This window comes from Asterias amurensis, chromosome 2 (assembly GCF_032118995.1).
Source record: "Asterias amurensis chromosome 2, ASM3211899v1".
Lineage (NCBI taxonomy): Eukaryota > Metazoa > Echinodermata > Asteroidea > Forcipulatida > Asteriidae > Asterias > Asterias amurensis.
Window position 1 is genome coordinate 12307068 of NC_092649.1, and position 19987 is coordinate 12327054.

Below are 19987 nucleotides of genomic sequence, written 5' to 3' on the forward strand. Positions count from 1 at the left end.
AGTCATTTGTTTTAATCCTATATACATGTAGATGTATACAACTATCTGAAATTGCATTTCAAAAGGTGCTCATCCAAACATTTTTAGTGAATATGTCTGCCAAGGAAGACTAGTCCATAATAGGAATATACAATCTGACAAAATGAGGTACAAATGTCGTTCAAACTAAGTTTTTAAAAATGTTGCAGACAACTCTACTCCACACATACACAGATCGTGCCATTCATTCATGCTTAGCGCATGTTGAACCACAAACTCATTTTCTCCAACAAAAATATCCCGCTCACATGCTTGCAGATTGACACAAAGCTACTGGCATTCCAACAAACAAAATGCTTGATAACAAATAAATGTCTTACCAAGAACAGATTTAACTTCTGCGTATAAATAATATAGTAGAGGGTAAAACAATAAGATGAAAGTGATATTTGTTATTATTCATTTCATCGTCTCACCCAAATATCGTAAAAACAAAAACAAAACAATTACAAAAAAAGTGTCCACACTATTTAAGTTGAATAAAAAATGTAGCCTGCTACCATAGTAACATCTGATTTTGTTTTGGGGATATCTCTGGCAATTTTTTTTTTTTACCCCCCCCCCCACCCCAGTTGTCCTTACTTTAAGAGGTCAAGGCCACTCTCCTTTGCAAAGGGCACTTCAATAACAAACTCTTTAAGTCTGTGGGTAACTTTTCAAGAGGCACCCGAGCCAAGACCAGGGGCACCATGGACTCTGCATAACTCCAGGCCTGGCAATGACTTGTAATCCCTATTGATTAAAGGCAGTGGACACTATTGGTAATTACTCAACATAATTATTAGCATAAAACCTTACTTGGTAACAAGTAATGGGGAGAGGTTGATGGTATAAAACATTGTGAGAAATAGCTCCCTCTGATGTGGAGTACTTTTCGAGAAAGAAGGAATTCTCCACAAATTTTATTTTGAGACCTCAGATTTAGAATTTGAGGTCTCGAAATCAAGTACCTGTAAGCTCACAACTTCGTGTGACAAGGGTATTTTCTTCTTCCATCATTATATATCTCGCAACTTCGATGACCAATTGAGCTAAAATAAATTCCACAGGTTTGTTATTTTATGCATACTGTTTAATATACACCAAGTGAGAGGACTGGTTTTTGACAAAAGTGTCCAGTGTCTTTAATATATTTGCTTTGAATAGTATTTTGAAATTCATTGGAGAGAGGAAACAATGAATCCCATTCTCAAAAGCAAGACAAACAAAAATATTTTTCTACCGCAACAATCGGGAAAAACATAACTTAATTGAGGCTAACCAAAATAGACCTTACGAAAAAAAAGTGTACATGTAATATGAAGTTATTTTTGAATTAAAACTTGGTTAATTAGAACCAATCTCTTGGGTTTTTATCGGGTTACATAAAGACACTTATCAATAAACTGATAAGTTCAATACCCATTCAAAGAAATTCTTAATTTACACCATCATAACATTTCACAATTTTTTCAAATCAGAATGATGAAATGTTGAGAGAGAAATAGCGAAAGAAAAGTAGAAAAGTAAGAAACATGACAGGAAAGTAGAGAAATGGGAACAACGAAAATAGTGGAAAGATTGTATACATCAGCTACAGTACATGCCTGGAGTACTTCTACTGTAGGTTTTCTAGGCCAATTTCAGAATAAAATTAAGTTGATTTCATTTTAACGCATTCAAATTCACACATTTTCCCCTAATGCACTCAAACTAGTGTTTCTTATTAGCTATTAATGCATTTAATATCATTTTTCGCGTACCCGTTTATAGGCACTCATGACTACAATTTGAAAATTCTTAACTCAAATTTCTAATATCTGTTTACACTGGATGCAGTTTAAGTGGTTGACCATCTCTTGCTTCCGACTTTTACAAAATTGAACGAGTCTTGCAGCCTAATGAAATTGAACACATGATCTCATCTGACCAATGCTCAACTGATGGAATTGAAGTTGGCCGAGAAAACCTATTCAACATCGCATAAAAATCAGTTGATAATTACCACTACCACCATACACACAAAAAATATTCATTCAGCAATAATAAATAAGATTGTTAGTAAATGGTGATTATTGATGGGAAATAAAGTTACAGTTATATTACCACACAAGTTTTTAGTAAGATTAATTGAAGGATAGACACCTTCGGGCATAGTCAAACACAATATTGATTCTGTTTAGTTATGTGCTACATGGTATAGTCGGGAAAAACACCGGTGGTTGTTCATGAGTTATTATAGTTAATCTGTTAGCAGTGAGGGGGTTATCCATAGACAATGCAATTCTTATTCAAAAACAGTACTTTAAAATGTGTAGAAAACAAAACCATACATTTAAGTATGTATGAATTAGACTTGCACAGTCTGCTGACCGAGAGGACAGGGCATATAGTGTGTATCAAGACATACTAGAGGATTGTCCACTCCTCCAGTCAGAATAGTGTGTGCGATAGATCCCATATTTATGAGCTCAAGTTTCACACTTTTGTTTCCTATTCATATGCTTTTCAAACACACCAGTGAACAAGGATATTGACAACAAAAGTAGTCCACCAACATTAGGGCAAAATAGCCCCCCAATAGACCGATCCAGTAGGCTCCGCCCACGACGCACGTGTGAGCAAGAACACGTGGGGCTCTCCGCACAACTTTCTGCACCACTCTGCCGCGTGCGCCAAGATACGCGCACGCATGTTAAACCTTGTTTGTCGGACCTTCATTGAGTTGTGATTGGTCAATACGCTATGGGGCGGAGCTTAGTGGATTGGTGTATTAATCCGGAGGTCGCAGGTCCAAATCCCACTCTAGTCAACTTTTTTGTTCAACCCCCCAAGTTTTTTCAAACAAATATCTTTCTTAAAACATTTAGTCCTTTACTCATCCAAGGTACTGGATACCCTTGACAATTTTACTATCAGAAAAACAAAAACCAGCATGGTAAAAATGAAAATGGCAAGTTAACTTTGGTGACAGCATCTATATACTACCTGCAATATACCAACCTGTTTATATACAACAGACTGCCACACCATGGCAGCGGCCAACTCTACCACAACAACCATGCAGTATGGGGGTAGCATGCAATGACTCTTTTAGGGTGAGGGCAAACAAATAGACCAACAATAGAAGGAGAGGTAGTAGGGGGATGCGAACCGTGTTTCATACCTTGTTTAGGAGGCTCTGTCGGATAGAAGAGTGAAGTGAGAATGAGAATGGAATATTAAGGTGCTGGTTAGAAGGCAGTTGGGTTTATTCAATAGTTAAGGAGAGGTACGGGGGCGGGGGGCCTTTGTGAAGGAATTTGACAACCACCGGGACAAATCTTGAACCTTAAAGACTGGATTTTGTTTTAGATATAAAACAGTACGCCGCTTAGGGTGACTATTAGTTATTTATTATGACCATTGTTGTTGTCTTTATTTTGACAAAGTCAAAAAGGAAGACTTGGTTTTGTTGGATGCACTTTGGTCACAACACATAGTCATCCATCTACATGTAGGATTTAATACTTCTATGATTTCTTCAAAAATGCAATTCCGTTAGTAACAACCAGTTACACAAGAATATATTTAAGTTCAATATCTGTTTGCCATTAAACAGCAAAGATACTCATTTTAACAAACCAAATCAGGAGAGAACAAAGGCTTTTGATCTAATTTAAAACCAGCTTTGCTTATTAAGGTTCCCAAACTCAACCTCATCCCCAACTTAACTTGATGAACACTTCACCAAATAAAAAGGACAGATTGTTGATAATGTACTTAGAGATAGTTCTTGGACAGTTAGAACAATGTCAAATTCTCCAGTAGTGAGCTCTATCTTTTTCTTTCACTGGATTCATGTTGTTATTATTTTCATGTTTTCATCGTATTTACTTTTAATTCAAGGTAATTTACATTTTGTGATTAACATACCTGCAAGAATAAGAGTGGAGGGGGGGGGTTCCCAGATTAAAGATTAAGAAATCAATCACCAGCTTTTTAATTTGCGACGATTAACCCAATTCCAGTTTTAAATTCTTTTTGGTGTTAGTTTATAAACAGAAAAGTCAAATATTATTGTGCTTTAAAAGCTTCTAGACATGCCTGGATTTGTCAAATTCCATCACAAAAGCAGCTTTATGGTATCATATTGCTATTATCGGTAATGACATCACAGTGACATCACTCTAACATCTATGGGCATTTCACCATGTGAGCTATAAATATTGCATTCAAACAAATTTTTTGATTCAATCTAATGGCTTCAAAAAATCATTGATGTAAATATGATTCTAATTGCACTCAATCAATTACAAACACAAACATTCACACATGAATGGAACACTGGCTTTTAATGTGCACGACATTTATAAATAAATAAATAAAAAAATATTTAAACAAACGCAGCTTTTCGGGAGAATTATTTGTCATTGACATTTTCAGATGATCAACAAAACATTTTTTCAATGTATGAATGGAGTATGGAAACTGGCCACTGATGCCCAAGGCAGTTTGAGCTTTTTTTGTTATTATCAAGAAAGCAAATGATTATGATTTCATCGGCAACATGCAAATTGGATTAAAAGAAACTGCTTTTCAGGCTTGCTCAGTTTGCTTTCATGCATTTTGAACAAATCATGGAGCACTGCCAGCAAACAATAATTATCATTTCATCTTGTTACATGCAACTGATCTGATTATTTTAAATGTAGCGGTAGTATTTTGAACCAACAACCAAAAGTGTTTTATTAACAAAAGGAAGATTATTTACAATTAGTTATTAGCGGTTTGCATTGCATGAGAGGGATTTCCACTATAATTTAATCTATCCAAAAACCCAAACAGTGCATGGTGAACTAGTCTTTGCCAACAGAAAGTACAACAACGGTTTTTTTTTTATAGAATGAACTCTTTTGAAAATTGGGACAGTTTTGAGAAAAGATGTTTTAAACAAATTAATGTAACTTACTATCCGATGCCAAAGACAAGGGATCTATCGGATTTGTGTATTTATTAATTTTAACAAGTACCCAATTTGCAGCTATGACTCTTTTCTTGAAAGATGTAATGGAATCTATTGGTTTTCTGAGTTTGCAATTTGAAAACCATAAGTTTTTTTCATTTAAATAGGGAGTATAATTACATGCTTTACCAAGAAGAAAGAACACAAAATTTCGTCACCATGCAAACACCTGAAATTTTCATCTGTCAAGTGGTTATTCCATTCAGTTTATGAGAAGAAGAAAAAAAAAAAAAACACATGTTGTACCTTCCTATTCAACTTCTGATTTCTAACCTGAAAAAACGGTGTGGATAAAACACTTTTACACATCACACAACTTTGCATCTCACAAAACAAAAGAAAGTACCCTTCAAAATCAGTGTTCAGTGCAGCAGGTATTTTGAGGGTCGGGGTTAGACAGTAAACTGCTCCGATTATCCAATCAGATAACCACCATAGAAGCAACAGCTGGACTCAATTTCATAAAGCCTGTAAGCACAAAAAAATTGCTAAGCACAAAATAGCATTGCTTAGAAGAAACAGGTTACTAGCCAAACCTTGCATTGTTGTGGCTGCACTGCAAACAACTAGGGTATTAAATTGATGCTCTTGGTATCTAATATGACAACACCGACACGGTGTTAATTTCACCAACTATATAGCAATGTGGATAAATAACACCATGTTGGTGTTGTCACATAGAGATACCAGGAAGAATCAATTTAACACCCCAGTTTTTGCAGTGTGGTGCCCCATTCATTTTCTGCTCAGCAAAGAAATTTGTGAAACAGTATTTTCTGCTTAACAGCTTTATAAAATTGGGCCCTGTTCTCCAACTGTATACATTTCATTGAAAAGTCTTCAAAGTCATGTCTGAGTGCTAACAACACATCGGTGTCATGGGTAAAAACACAAACTTAATATTTGTCTTTTCATGTCAAACATCAATTACTTCTAATGAGCTGTGTGAAATGTCCCTCATCTTACCTTCAAAACACTTGCTGCATTTGACACAATGTAACACAAACAAAATGCAGTGTGTGAAACAAAAGTTTGAGCATAATACTGACCTATATCTGCCTTTGGGTCGAGTTTACCCAGAGGCAGTCCAGTGGCTGGAGTGCAGTCTAGAATGGACAATAACGTCTTGGTCAGTCGAAGGAGCTCGCTGAAGCTGTAGAAACCAAAGTAGATCAGGTGCTTGGCTAGGTTCACCACCTGAAGATGTTCAATTGTTAAAAGTATTTGTTGTAATGCATAAATTCTTTCTTATAATCAGAACATACAGTTTACTTGAAAATTATAGGCTGTTTAATTGTTAACCAAAAATTCATTGGGCTTCCCTCAAATGCAGAAAGAAAAAAAAGTGTAACGCACGTAAAAAGAACCCAGGACACGTGTCGCTAAGAGAAAGTGTACGCCCCGGTGTGGCTGCTGAATGCACTGTAGCACCTTGTAAACCCTTAATAGTGCTATATATACATGTATTTGGGTGTCAGAATTCATAACTTCACTAACCTATCCCTCTGTAAAAATGTATTAAGCGCCTTGAGTACCTTATTGGTAGATAAGTGCGCTATACATATAGACTTTGATTATATTCTTACCTTTGTTAATTACTGAATCGTATTGGGACAAACTAAGCTTGGGTTCAATTTCATGGATCTGCTTACCGCAGCAGAATTCTATACTTGCTGTGCCTTGTAAAATATTCACATTTCTCAACGCAGAATTTTGAAGTAAGCAGTGCCATGAACTTGGGCTTGATCGGTGCTTAATTACGAATGTAACGTTATAACCAGAAGCAAATAATATATGGCTAAGCACACTTAGCAGAATAAGGTTACCAGCCAAAATGCACCGTCATGTATGGCTACATTGTTTGTGACTGGTGCCCAGCTTGAATTTGCTTAGCAGATAAATTTCCTTTGCCACATTTTCTATTCTACAGCTCTGTAACATTGGCACTAGATTAGCCAACCTACCTCAAAGGTGAGTTTATTCTGCTCCTTATCAGTGAAAGACCACGATGCGGACACTACGTTGCACAGATAGTCCTCAACAAACTTGATGGTCTGAGCAAACTTATGCTGGGTGTCCTCCTTACCAGTGTGGCTGATGTTGTTGGAACTGTCGTAACTGTGTTACATCAAAATCAATGTTATCAATTACATTAGGTATCTACATCAGAGCAACGATGACTAGAGCAAGCTAGTCGAAATGTTGAGACCAATTCAAGAACCGACTCCGCGTTAGTGCAGTTAATTATGATTCTATAAACTAAAGTAGTAGTCCATGCCAACTTCCTACACCTTCCGCCCGGGTAGTAGTTAAAAGCAGGACAGTTCTTTTCAGAACTGAGAAGTCTCCCGAACATCCGATAAATCTACTCCGCGGTAGAAGAATAAAGAAGTCTACCTGGCAGGTAGATACACACATGGTGTTACCGCAAACCAAATAGTATATTGATACCTCACCTAGCAGTGCCTCATATCCTAACATGCACATACATTCACTCACTCATTTACAGTGATCTGCGTAGGGATCTCAAACCACATTCTTGCTCGAAATGAATATTCATGTTTTCAATTAATATTCATGTTTTGAATGAATATTCATGTAGATTGACCTACACATCTACAGTAACCTGTGTAGGGATCTCAAAACCACTCTAGCTTGAAATGAATATTCCTGTTATTGAATGAATATTCATATAGCATCACTTACTCATCTATAGTAATCTGTGTAGGGATCTCAGACCAGTCTAGCTTGAAATAAATATTCATGTATTTAATTAATATTCACGCAGATTCACTTACTCATCTATAGTAATCTGTGTAGGGATCTCAGACCAGAGTCTTGCATATTTGACGGGTGTAACTTGTTCTTGTGGGTCTCGATCAACGTGCATATGAAGCATGAGTCTCGTGAATGAAGCTCGGAGGTCATAGGGTAAGGTTTCATCAGACATACAGCGCAGGATCAGATCTATGTCTAACTGCGGACCAATCTGATTGATAGCCAGGTACTGACGATCTAAACACATCTGGGAGAATAGATCTAACTGGTATCTGTAATAAAATAACACATGAATAGTTTTTCATTTCTAAACTTTTTTTTTATATGACAAATCGTGTAACATCACAAGGCCAGAAGGCCATTTCACGATTTGGGCTTCATTTAACTGATTTTGGCTATTGACCTAAATCAACTGCCACTAGGGGCACGTTGCCATCTACTTTGTATTTGCCCTTTTCTACAATGTATGTATTTCTTTTTGCCGAGTCTGTAAGAAATAAACGTTTCCTGTCTGTGACAGCGAGATATCACTGCTCCTAGGGCAGTGAATTCCTTCACTCAGCAACAAACAACACCAGGGCTTTGGTCCAGTGAACTACATTGAGTCGGCCACGCCACACCATAAGTGAACAAGTACATGTACTTATGTATGTAAGCATAAAATGGTATTTTGAACTGAGGGGGAACAAATAATCAACCAAATTGCAGTGAAATTTAAAAAAATTAAGATTTGATTCTAATAGTTGACAGTTGTAAAACACTTCACCAAAACACTTCACCTATTAAGACCTTTTGTGTTCCATGAAGCTAAACAGATCTGCAAGTTTTAGTAGTCCAATGCGAATGAGGCTTAAAATTGAAAAGTAAACAAGGATTTTAAAAAGTTTGCTGATAGATTTCCCTACCATGGACTATTAGAGCTGAAAGGGTAATTCAGCCATGTGTCACAACACCATGGTTTAAATTCCTAACCTGTAGTATTTCAAGATGTTAGAATCCTCCTTGACATTCTCAGCAGCTCCCATCGCTAACTCTCGGATGCTCTTAGACTTGCTGTTATTCTTCCAGAATAAGACAACCTCCTCCTCCTCTTCTATGGTATAGACTGGCTCTGTGCTACCATCATCTGCTTCAACCTCCATCTCAACTTCCATCTGGGTTCTTACCAACCTGGATGACAGGAAGTAAGCACTTTATGATTGAAGGTGTTTCTTATAAAAAAGCGGGTACCTCAACATAATCCTTAAAAAACATTTTTGCCATTTCTTCTTTCCAAACATACTACAAACATTTTCCATCTAACACGTTTTCCGTGAAGTGGTTGAAAATAAAGCATTCGACTAAAGTTGAAGCAATCTGCTCAAGCTAGAAGTGCAATATAAGGAAGCTACAGTTAAGATGGAGTTTGATCCAATCAAGTTAAGTGGTCAAATGAACTGTTTAACATACCCTTTATATTCTACATAACATTTGCCAGTAAGATACCCAAACATTGGGAAAATCATATACAGAACTTTCACAGTACTATAAGGTTAGATGCATTCTCCACATGATATCATCATTGCAGGGTTGGCTAACTTAAATTGTTTAATAACTACAGAGGATGATATAGAATGATCAGACAGTAAGAGGGTTGATTGTATCATATTGCATGCTGACATAGTGCATTTATCCTTCAATTCCATGTCAATGATTTTGAAAGGTCAGCCAACAGGAGGGTCAATAACTTAAAGGGAAGGTACACGTTTGGTAATTACTAAAAACAAATATTAACTTAAAAACGGACATGGTAACGGGCATTGGAGAGCTGTTGATAGCATTAAACTTTGTGGGAAAAGACTGCCTCTGAAAAAATGTAGTTTCTGAAAAAGAAGTAATTTCTCACTAACATATTAAATTCTAGCTATATGTCTTTTATTCCTATCTGAATGCACACAAATTCGTCCAACCACTGAACAAGGGTGTTTTTTTCTCTCATCATTTTCTCGCAACTTAGACATGTTAAATGACCGATTTAGCCCAAATTTTCACAGGCTTGTTATTTTATGCTTAAATGATGGGATACACGAAGTGAGAACACTGGTCTTTGACAACTACGAAACGTGTACCATGCCTTTAAAGTTGACTTTCAATATTTCAATTAATTTTTCACCAGACACAATAGTTCATGCCAGGCCTACTGGATGAACAAAAAAACAACTTTTACAAATCTTACTTTGTTTCGATGAGTATATCTGAGTTTCTGTCATTGAGTACTGATTTACAGATGAGTTCTTGCGTGACAGGAATAGCCTGGTTATTCGATACACACAGATCGGAAAGATACTCCAAGAACCTGAGGAAATTAAGTACACAAAACAAAAACCATCAAATAAGATTTTAGATATCACTGGGTGTGATGATGGTTGGGTTTTATCTTCAGTCGCCCTTTTCATACTATTCTATTTTCCAGGGGTGACCCAGGGAATAAACAGTCTTGAAAACATGGCCCATACCACTCTGCAAATGTGAACATTTTCAGGACATCAAGTTAAATGTCAATAATAATAATAAAATAAATAATAATAATAGGTATTTTTAATGCGCCAAATCAATCTAAAAAGATGTTCATGGCGCAGCAGAGACAATGTACACAAAACAATAATGAATATGAACATAACCAGTGAATGATAATTAAAACAACAACATGAGGGAAACCACGACCACGACCAGGCCTGCAGCATTGAGCAAATCAAAGTCCCGCCAAAGCCGATCTCACTATAACGAGAACGTGCAGGCCAAGCCGAGCGATACCGGACACACCCTAAAACATAGTATTAAAAATCAATATGCAAAGTAACAATTATAGAAAACATACAAAAATTAACAATAGAAAGCAACAAACCTATGCATTTAAGAAATACATCTTGAAAAGGTGAGTTTTCAGGGAATTTTTTAACTTGTGTACATTGGAAATGTTTGTTCCAGAGAGAAGATCTAGCAACCTCTGTTTTCTCTGTTTTCTCTCTGTTTATTAAGCCCCTTTCACACGAGAGCAATTTAGCAAGGGTCCCTTGCTAAATTGTAGCATGACAATAATTTTTGGAGTGTCCAGGGTCCTTTGTCAAAGCTTGTCCAACATTGCTACATTTTGTCGGTGGTCCGGACCTACGACAAAATCTTACACTGGCGGAAGTTTTGACCAAGTACGTGGGCTACACCATCGTGTGAAAGGAAACCTTGTTTATTGAGCGACGACCTAGGTGAAAATGCCCATATAGCGCATGCTATTGTGGGTGCTATCTTGTCCAACTACGGTGATAAGGATTACCAATTCGTCATATCACTCTCATAAGGGTAGAAATCAGTCACACATAGTGATAACAAATAAACAATCCACGCTCGTAAATTTTGTAGCAAGGGACCCTGGCTTCATTTTTGCCGTGTGCGGTGCAATTTGTAAAATCTTACAACCATGCTACAATTAAGCAATGGACCCTTGCTAAATTGCTCTCGTGTGAAAGGGGCTTTAGGGAGCATCCTTGGAGAATTTTGTGAGAAGAATGTCCAAACATTTTCCACTATTTAAACAGCAGTATATTTGCCATTTAGAAGGGTCGCCAGAGTTGCAGAAGAGGGTACGTGTAGTTCATTCCTAATCAAACAGACACTTAGCCTTAACATTTTATTTATTCAAACATACGCCAGTCTATTTTTGTTTAAAATGCAACATTGCATTTTTTTTTGTAATGTATTTTTAAGGAATTTAATTCCATTTCAGTGTAGTTTAATTCAGTTTATAATTAATATGCTTTTTATTTATTATGTTTATTGTATTTCATGCCAGACAGTGCGTTGAATTTAATTGCTCATTGTATCGCCTTTTATTGGTTTATCTTAATTAATTTTTTATTGCTTTTGAATTTTTTAATTAACTTGTTTTATTGCATGCAAAACTGCACTTTATTGTAGTATGTTTTATTGCAAATCTTTTTAAATTTCAATTTAGATTATTTTTGTTATCCTTTTTATTGGATTCAGATAATTTTCTATGACAAACTAAACTATATTTCATTATGTTTTTGTTTCACATAGCGAGCATTCTTATTTACGGGTTTCCTCAGGCTTGCAAGGTACTGTGATCAAGTTAACTTATGAGAAAAAGTTAAACAACAGAAATGTATTATAATTCTAATAATGCAACTAACTACCACTACTCATACATGTAATAACTCAAGAAAAAGTTAATACATTTTAAGCAACCTACATGTATCCCTCCCACATACTTTGACCCACAACCACATCATTGTTTTATAAATTGGAACAGGGTAACTCCATAGAGTTATATATAAGAACTAGAGGGCGCACTGGTGATGCTGCTTGCACAAACGCGACGAGACCACAAGGAGACACGCGCGCCATTCTGTACGCGCGTTCAATATGAAGTTCTCGTTGGAGTTTGTGTTTATTGAACGCTGTGCGATGCTGTTTTGTCAACTTACAAACTGGCCGACAACAAACGCTGTGCGATGCTGTTTTGTCAACTAATAAAATGGCCCCATGCGCGCATGCTGGGCCACACGAAAAGGCCAGTGCGCCCTCTAGTTCTTATATACAACTCTATGGCTAACTCAGAGAGGTGTGCGATAACACTATGTTCTGAAAAGAGCTGACTCAATATTTTGATTAGTATGCTCTGATCGTCTTCAGGCATTTTTTGATGGGATGTGATAAGCTGTCGAAAAAAAAAACCTAAACAATGATTTTTTTTTGCATTTTCTTTTTAATTTGATCTTAGTGATACAATATTTTTATACAAATGTTTTGATTTTGTTTTGAATCTTTTTTTTCCCTTAATTTTTTTTTTGGGGGGTGGGGTTTATAAAAAAGTTAAATATAGGTTAAAAAATGATAAATCACATCCCTGAATTATCACAAACTGTTAGACTAACCTGCACTCTCCATTCTTGCGTACTAGATTGACGAATGTCTCAATCTCAGTAGCTGTGATGTGCTTCTCAAGCAGTTTACGATTGTTGTGTAGCAGAGCGGTAATGGTGTCTTCAGCAAGAACATCATAACCAATCTGCTTCTGCATGAAGCCAAACTGCTTAGCGATGTATTCCTGTCAAGACAAACAATGTTGTTTATCTTCTAGTTCATGGATGAGTGTAGAGAGGTTTAAAAGTAATTACACTTTAAAGGCACTGGACATTATCGGTAGTTAATTAAAAATAATTATGAACATAATAACTCACTTGGTAACGAGTAATGGGGAGCTGTTGATAGTATATTATTGATCAGTATTTATGACTTTGACATTGTTTTTTAACTTTTATATCTCGTCTTTTAAAATGGTTGTTTAACTTTATGCCAGCGTTATGTATCTAGATTTCCTTAAATTAATTTACTGTGTATTACTTTGATTTGTATAAATTTTGTCTGGTCCAGACTTTTATTATTGTTCTTTTCCAGCGCATTGAGGCGGATTCTTTTGCCCTTTACAAATTTCTCTTTATTATCATTACTATTATTTTAAAAAACAAATTGAGAAACGTCTTTCTCTGAAGTAACATAGTTTTTGAAAAAGAGGTTGTTTCTTTATCTAATAATAACAGGCCTGAGGCTTTTTGTAGGCATCTGAAAGCAAACAAATTTGTTCAACAAGAGTGATTTTCTTCCATTATTCTAGATTATTTTTAGGGGCTCCAATTGGGGTGCACCTATATGTCTGGTGAATAAAAAGGATCTTGATCTTAACCTGATTCTTCCTGTAGGCTTGCTGAGACAATCTGAGGATGCGATAGGAGATACGGCAGATGTGACGATACGGAGCGTGTCTTGGATCGGCTAACTCCTCCATCTTCAGCATCGCTCCATCTCCGTTATCAGTGAAGGGAGCTTTTAGAATCTTAAAGATCTGATGACGGAAATGATGACAATGAGAAATTAACAAGCATGTACAAAAGAACTTTAACTAGTAAAGTTGCAGGAATGACCATTATGTGAATCTCTTTGGCAACAGTGTTGGCTCCAAAAGAGATGAATACATGGTTGTATCAGCAAGTTCACTGATTATAATTAGTTCTACACAACTAATTTTCTACACAACGCAACCAAGTAAAACATCACTCAAAGGTAATTTCGTTTTTGTACAATTGTACAATTGTATTACACTGACAATAACAGTTATTTGTGTTAACATACATGTACACCTGCAACAGCTTATGTTTCTTTTGTCTTTTCCTTTTTTGGTTTAATTTATCAAATAAAAAGACAAGGGACTAGACATTATTTGGTTAACAATGTTTACAATGATACAACAAAATTGTTTACTTTTGTAAAATGTTTTATATGAGAGATCACCATTACAAGGACAGATGGCCACTTAAAGGTGAGGGCTATATTTAACTGATTTGGGCTGTCAACCAAATCAACTGCCACCTAGGGCACGTTGCCAGCTACTCCTGTGGCTGTAACAGGGTTACCTCCTTCACAGCCCATAATGATGTAGGCATTGGTATCATCCACTAGGAACCTGGCTGGTAGAGCGGAGAGCACTAACTTTGCAACTTTTCTGAAGCAATTATGGTAAAGTTCCTTGCTCAAGTGTCATGAGCGGGAAATCAAACCCATACTCTGCTGCTGACAACACCAGAGCTCGAGTCGGGTGAACAAGACTGCTCGGCCAGAACACAAAATAGCATGTACTCCTGCAAGAGCAGTTTTCCCCCTATTGACCCAATTCACCTGCATCATCATCAGAAATATCTTGGAGCCGCCATACCGGTGGGCAATGTAACTGTGGGTTATTCAGTGAAGTAAGCATTTTAGACGACGCAGCGTTTACATGTAAAACTTATGCCAACCAAAATGGTGAGAGTGGCACAGTCGCCGCGTGTGACGTGCGTGCAAGGGGTCAAAATTTGTCAGAGGTAGCTTACTGCGGTAATGAATTTGCTTTACCTGTTTTAGGATATCTTGTTCTCTCATGAGTTTCTGTCTGTCTCTATCAGGGTTCTGAACCACTACACACAATGCATCACCTCCATTATTAGGCAACATGGAGACAAAGTACACCAAGTCTGTCAACAGCTGAGTCACAAACCTATACAAAAGGTGAAGTGAAATACATCAATTAAAGGGAAGGTACACATTTGGTAATTACTCAAAACAAATATTAACTTAAAAACCGACTTGGTAACGAGCATTGGAGAGCTGTTAATACATGTAGTATAAAACATTGTGGGAAACGACTCCCTCTGAAGTAACATAGTTTTTGAGAAAGGGGTAATTTCTCACTAAAATAATAAATTCGTCCTCCAAAAGTATTTTTCATTCATCATTTTCTCGCAACTTCGATGACCAATTAGGCCCAGATTTGTACAGGCTTGTTGATTTATGCTTATGATGGGAAACACCAAGTGAGAACAATGGTCTTTGACAATTACCAAACGTGTACAGTGCCTTTAAAGGTATATCATTGGTTATTCCAATGAGCTAAGCTCTGAATATGTCATTCGCTGTATAATAAAAATTTAAACATTTTTAAAAAATAGTAAAAATGTAAAGTTTTTTTATTTTATTATTTTGACTAATAATTGCAAAAATATTAACAAACAGTTATTTCAGTGTTTAGAAATTTCTAATTGCCGAACTACATTGTTCTCTGGAGGTTGGTCACCTGTAGGTATGATATTTAGAATCAGAGAGCTTTCAGATGGAAATATTTCTCTTGAGAATTGGAACTTGTATTAACTTGATATTTAATGAGCTTTCAAATGGAAATATTTTTTTTGAGGATTGGTACTGGTATGAACTTAAGATTAAGTGAGCCGTCAGATGGAAACATTTCTCTTGAAATTTGGTTCTTGTAAGGAACTAAGAATCAGTGAGCTTTCCGATTGAAATATTTGTCTTGAGAACTGGTACGATAACTGAGCTTTCAGATTGAAACAAATAATTTTCTAGTTCTGAGTAAACGCTTCTATCATGAGGTCAATACAAGCCCATAATGAACTAAAACATCAAAGCGTAACACAAATGTTTGTAATGATATTTTAAAACCACAAAACAGAAATGTAGGTCATTGATGAACATCAAAGGGCATATAATCAAGAGACTAGACTAGAGTGTGTGGAGCTGTATGGATGTAGAACATTGTTTACGCAAAGGTTTGACAGGTAATGTTAGTGTTCTCCCATGCACAAGCTAGAGTATCAGGCCGATATGTGCAGTTTGAGTACCGATACGCACAAAATTATATTAAAAAAAAAATAGTATTATATTTAAAATAACAGAAAATTTAGAGAAAATCATAAAAAAATGTTCCAGATTGTATAGTAGGGCTTGCAAACCAAAACAAACACCGTAGAAAACATCCCAAAGACATTGTCTCAATCCAGCACCCTTTTGCCAAAGTTCATAGTGCCCTTTTCATTTGTAATCAAGTTCAAGATTTAAATACAGATACACTAATGGAAACAAAAATATCAGAGTTGAAGGTCAGAGAGTGGGTCTGGCAGAGGAATCAAGGATATGTTTGGAAGGATATTGTAATACCCCTACGGATTAGCGTACTTTTAACTACAGAGCACTGTACTTAAAAGTCTATTAAACAGGATGTAGCCATTGGGATGTCAACCTCAATCAGAAAATAATTACATCAAATTTATAATTAGGTCCAATCTTATGTAGGTCAAGACTTGGGCCCAATTTCATAAAGTTGGTTAGCAGAAAATTCTGCTTTGCACATTCCTTTGCTAAACTAGAAATGAGTGGGGTACCATTCACAGAAATGGTAAATATATGGTATTTTCACTGGTAACCTATTTTTTCACAAGTTTTTTGTGCCTGCAGGCTTTATGAAATTGGTGCTTACTGAATGAAAATGACAGAAAAATGCAAATCTATCGTGAATGTGCATGCTGGCTGCCTAATTCTTTTGCTAACCTGTGAAATACGCTTACACTCAAGCAAATTATTCTGCTGCCAGTTAACACAAGTATCTGTTTACCGTTAAGCAGCACTCTGAAATTGGCCCCTGTTTATCGAGAATCTCTTCTTCTTTTTTTAACCCCTTCAAGAAGCCCGACTAACTAACCTTCTTTCATTCTGTGTAATAGAGCTCTTCTCTAGCTTGGAAGCGATTGCTGACAGCACCTTGTTTGCATCATTAGCAAAGTCTAGATCCCTGACTTCAGCAGGAGGTACAGGTATAATTGCAAAAGCCTCACGATCTTCACGTATCTGTGCTGTACCAACCTGGAAGACAATCACAACAGATTTGAGAGAATACACATCTTGTAAAGTGCTAAAAATAATGAAAACAAACTCAAGAGTGCTAAAACAAATAATATACACGAAAGAAACACACCCCTGTAATCCCTTATATTGCAACCAAAACATATTGTGAACATAGTTTTCAATTCCCTGCACCATAAACGGTGAAACAAGGTCCGTCTACACATCAAACAAGACTCTTCTCAAACCATTTATTGCATTTTATACCACAGGTACTTTTGGTTTGTGAGGAGTTTGTACCACCTGTATGTATTTTTTTAAATTGTTACTGGTTTTGAATGTCTGTCACACACAAAATGCGCCTGCAACCGTGAACCTCATATTATCCCTCTTGTGTTTAAACTCTAACTTTTTGGCAGCAGCTCCCATTGGTTTTGTACATGTTTTCCAATTGTGGACCTTTCCAGAAACATGGACTCTACTGTCCTCTTGTGTTATCGGTACCTGTTTGAATGTGTTTACATGTACTACATGTACTCACACAAACTGCCTTTATCAGAGGCAGAACATACCTTAAGCATGACAGGTTTATCCTCTCCCTTGTCCAGTGGAATGGATGTACTATGCACCCAAGTATTGGTACAAAGGTGACGCAGGCGAACATAAGAACTCCTGTACAAAAAGAAAACAGTTTTAAGAATCATGACAAATAATTACTGCGATTCAGTAGACCCATCATAACAAAATACATAAGAATTAGGGGGAAAAGGTATGTGGTATTCTCCCTTAACAGTGGTCTGCCCGGTAAATGCTAATTAAAACACCTCAGGAACAGTCAAAATTTGTATAACACAAATATTTTGTACACAACATTTTTGTATAAATTTAAAAAAAATATATATATGTTTATAATCGTTTTTTGAATTGTTAATGTATCATTAAAAACTGTTTCCCCCTAATGGTTGGTGATATTGAAAAGAAATAAAAAATTAAAAAATATAAAAATCTGTGGAAGTGCTTCTCACTAGTAATGTAAAACAGTGATTGTTCCCATGGGTGACTTTGGAAGGCTAGGTGGCAGCAGACTTTTCCATTGTTAACGTAGGTCTGAGCATGCGCACATTAATGAAAACAATGGCTGTACCTAGTAAGTCTGCTACCAACCTAGTGCCTCAAAAGTCCCACATTACGATTGCCAGACAGATGACAATGTTGTCAGGAAACCACATGCAAACCACACTTTATGTCAGTGAACTACATGACAGCTTAAGATAGAAATCTTATCATGCTACACACCTTGGAACCATTGAGTCACCTCCCTGCAGAGTCGTTGGATCCAGCTCAAATATGGAAGCGATATCATTGCCATGGTTAATGGGCACCACTTGGTATACAGTGCCACCATGGGGTCCACGAAGCTTCTCTCGTGTAGTGTCTTTAGCTGAATCATTGTCAGCCTAAGATATGGAAAGAATCATTGTGGGAGATTTAGATAAAACCACTCTATAAAGTATATTTTATAGGATGCACTTAGAAACATCTTGAACAATACAGGGCTTATTAATTTTGGTCTACCCATACACCGATGTGTGTTAGCACTGTATACTCAGTACTTGATCTTTTCACCGCACCACCTGCCCAAGGCCAGTGGTTTTGGTGTTGGACCAGTAAACTCAAGACAAGACAAAATTCCGGTGATCTTGTTTGTTTTTTCTTTCGTAATTCAACATCTTTGTTTCAATCCTGCCGAGTTTCACCCATAAAATAGAGGAGATAAATCTTCTCTTAGTATCCTTGTTTAAAAATAAAACAGTTCTCAATTTAATTCTAGTCTCTTCTCACTTTGATTCTAGTATTGTAAATAAAATGTTGACAAAATCTTTGTTTGAAGGTGCCAGTCAGAAAGTATTCAACCTGTAACTGCACTAGACCACTCAAATGTCTGCCCTACATGATGGCGTCTGTGCGCGTGTGCGTGGGTGTGTGCCTGCATGTGCCGTAGAAATCAAACGGGAATTGCTGCAAGATACATACATATGTTGATTCTAGTCTTGTAAATAAAATGTTGTCAAAATCTTTGTTTAAGGTGCCAGTCAGAAAGTATTCAACCTGTTACTGCAATAGACCGCTCAAATATCTGCCCTACAAGATGGCGTCTGTGCGCGTGTGCGTGGGTGTGTGCCTGCATGTGCCGTAGAAATCAAACAGGAATTGCTGCAAGATACATACATATGTTGATTCTAGTCTTGTAAATAAAATGTTGTCAATATCTTTGTTTAAGGTGCCAGTCAGAAAGTATTCAACCTGTAACTGCAATAGATCGCTGAAATATCTGCCCTACAAGATGGCGTCTGTGCGCGTGTGCGTGGGTGTGTGCCTGCATGTGCCGTAGAAATCAAACGGGAATTGCTGCAAGATACATACTTCATTGATGTACGCGTTTGGACGCGCATACGGTTTGACCAACAAGATGGCGACTTTCATTGCAACAAAGGGGGTTATTCAATACGGTCTATATAACCATGATCTGTTACTTTTCCAAATTGGAATCTAAAATGAAATATCCACTTTGAACAATAAGTGTTTACCTCTGCAGCAAGGTATTGTCCAGTTGCAAGATGCTTGAATCTGAAGAGACTATTCCAGTGACCGGCACCACCACGGCAGGGATCATGTTGTACAACCTGGTATATCAATCACAACAAAAACATCATAAAGTTAGCTTTTATACAATTCCAACCCAATAGTAGCAGGGGTCAAAATAACCTACGACACCCATCAATTGCCGTGGTGCCCTGTGCTTTTTCTGTTCGGCTTTTCCTGTAAACTCATGTCCCAAGTTAACGCTTTGTTTCACTGCTAATTTCAACAAATTAAATACAAAATGAAATTGTATTTCTTTGGGTCTTTTTATATCCAAGAATTAATAGAACACAAAATAAGAACAATTATTTCACATGAAAA

The 19987-nt window shown here is 36.7% G+C and overlaps 1 protein-coding gene across 5 annotated transcripts in view; it reads right to left on the reverse strand.

Annotated features, from left to right (window-relative positions):
• The window catches only part of LOC139954167 (inositol 1,4,5-trisphosphate receptor-like), a 117815-nt gene that overhangs the window by 57440 nt on the left and 40388 nt on the right, over window positions 1-19987 (reverse strand). For 3 of the 5 annotated variants that reach the window (XM_071953864.1, XM_071953863.1, XM_071953860.1), the window contains exons 10-22: window positions 19612-19707; window positions 18320-18480; window positions 17596-17695; window positions 16884-17044; window positions 14747-14888; window positions 13542-13700; window positions 12733-12905; window positions 10017-10136; window positions 8774-8971; window positions 7822-8073; window positions 6988-7141; window positions 6073-6220; window positions 3185-3199 (exon numbers count right to left, since the gene is read on the reverse strand). In XM_071953864.1, coding sequence (XP_071809965.1) covers window positions 3185-3199; window positions 6073-6220; window positions 6988-7141; window positions 7822-8073; window positions 8774-8971; window positions 10017-10136; window positions 12733-12905; window positions 13542-13700; window positions 14747-14888; window positions 16884-17044; window positions 17596-17695; window positions 18320-18480; window positions 19612-19707 — 1879 coding nt within the window. The remainder of the gene's footprint in view (window positions 1-3184; window positions 3200-6072; window positions 6221-6987; window positions 7142-7821; window positions 8074-8773; window positions 8972-10016; window positions 10137-12732; window positions 12906-13541; window positions 13701-14746; window positions 14889-16883; window positions 17045-17595; window positions 17696-18319; window positions 18481-19611; window positions 19708-19987) is intronic. The other 2 variants (XM_071953865.1, XM_071953861.1) reach the window with 1 other exon arrangement.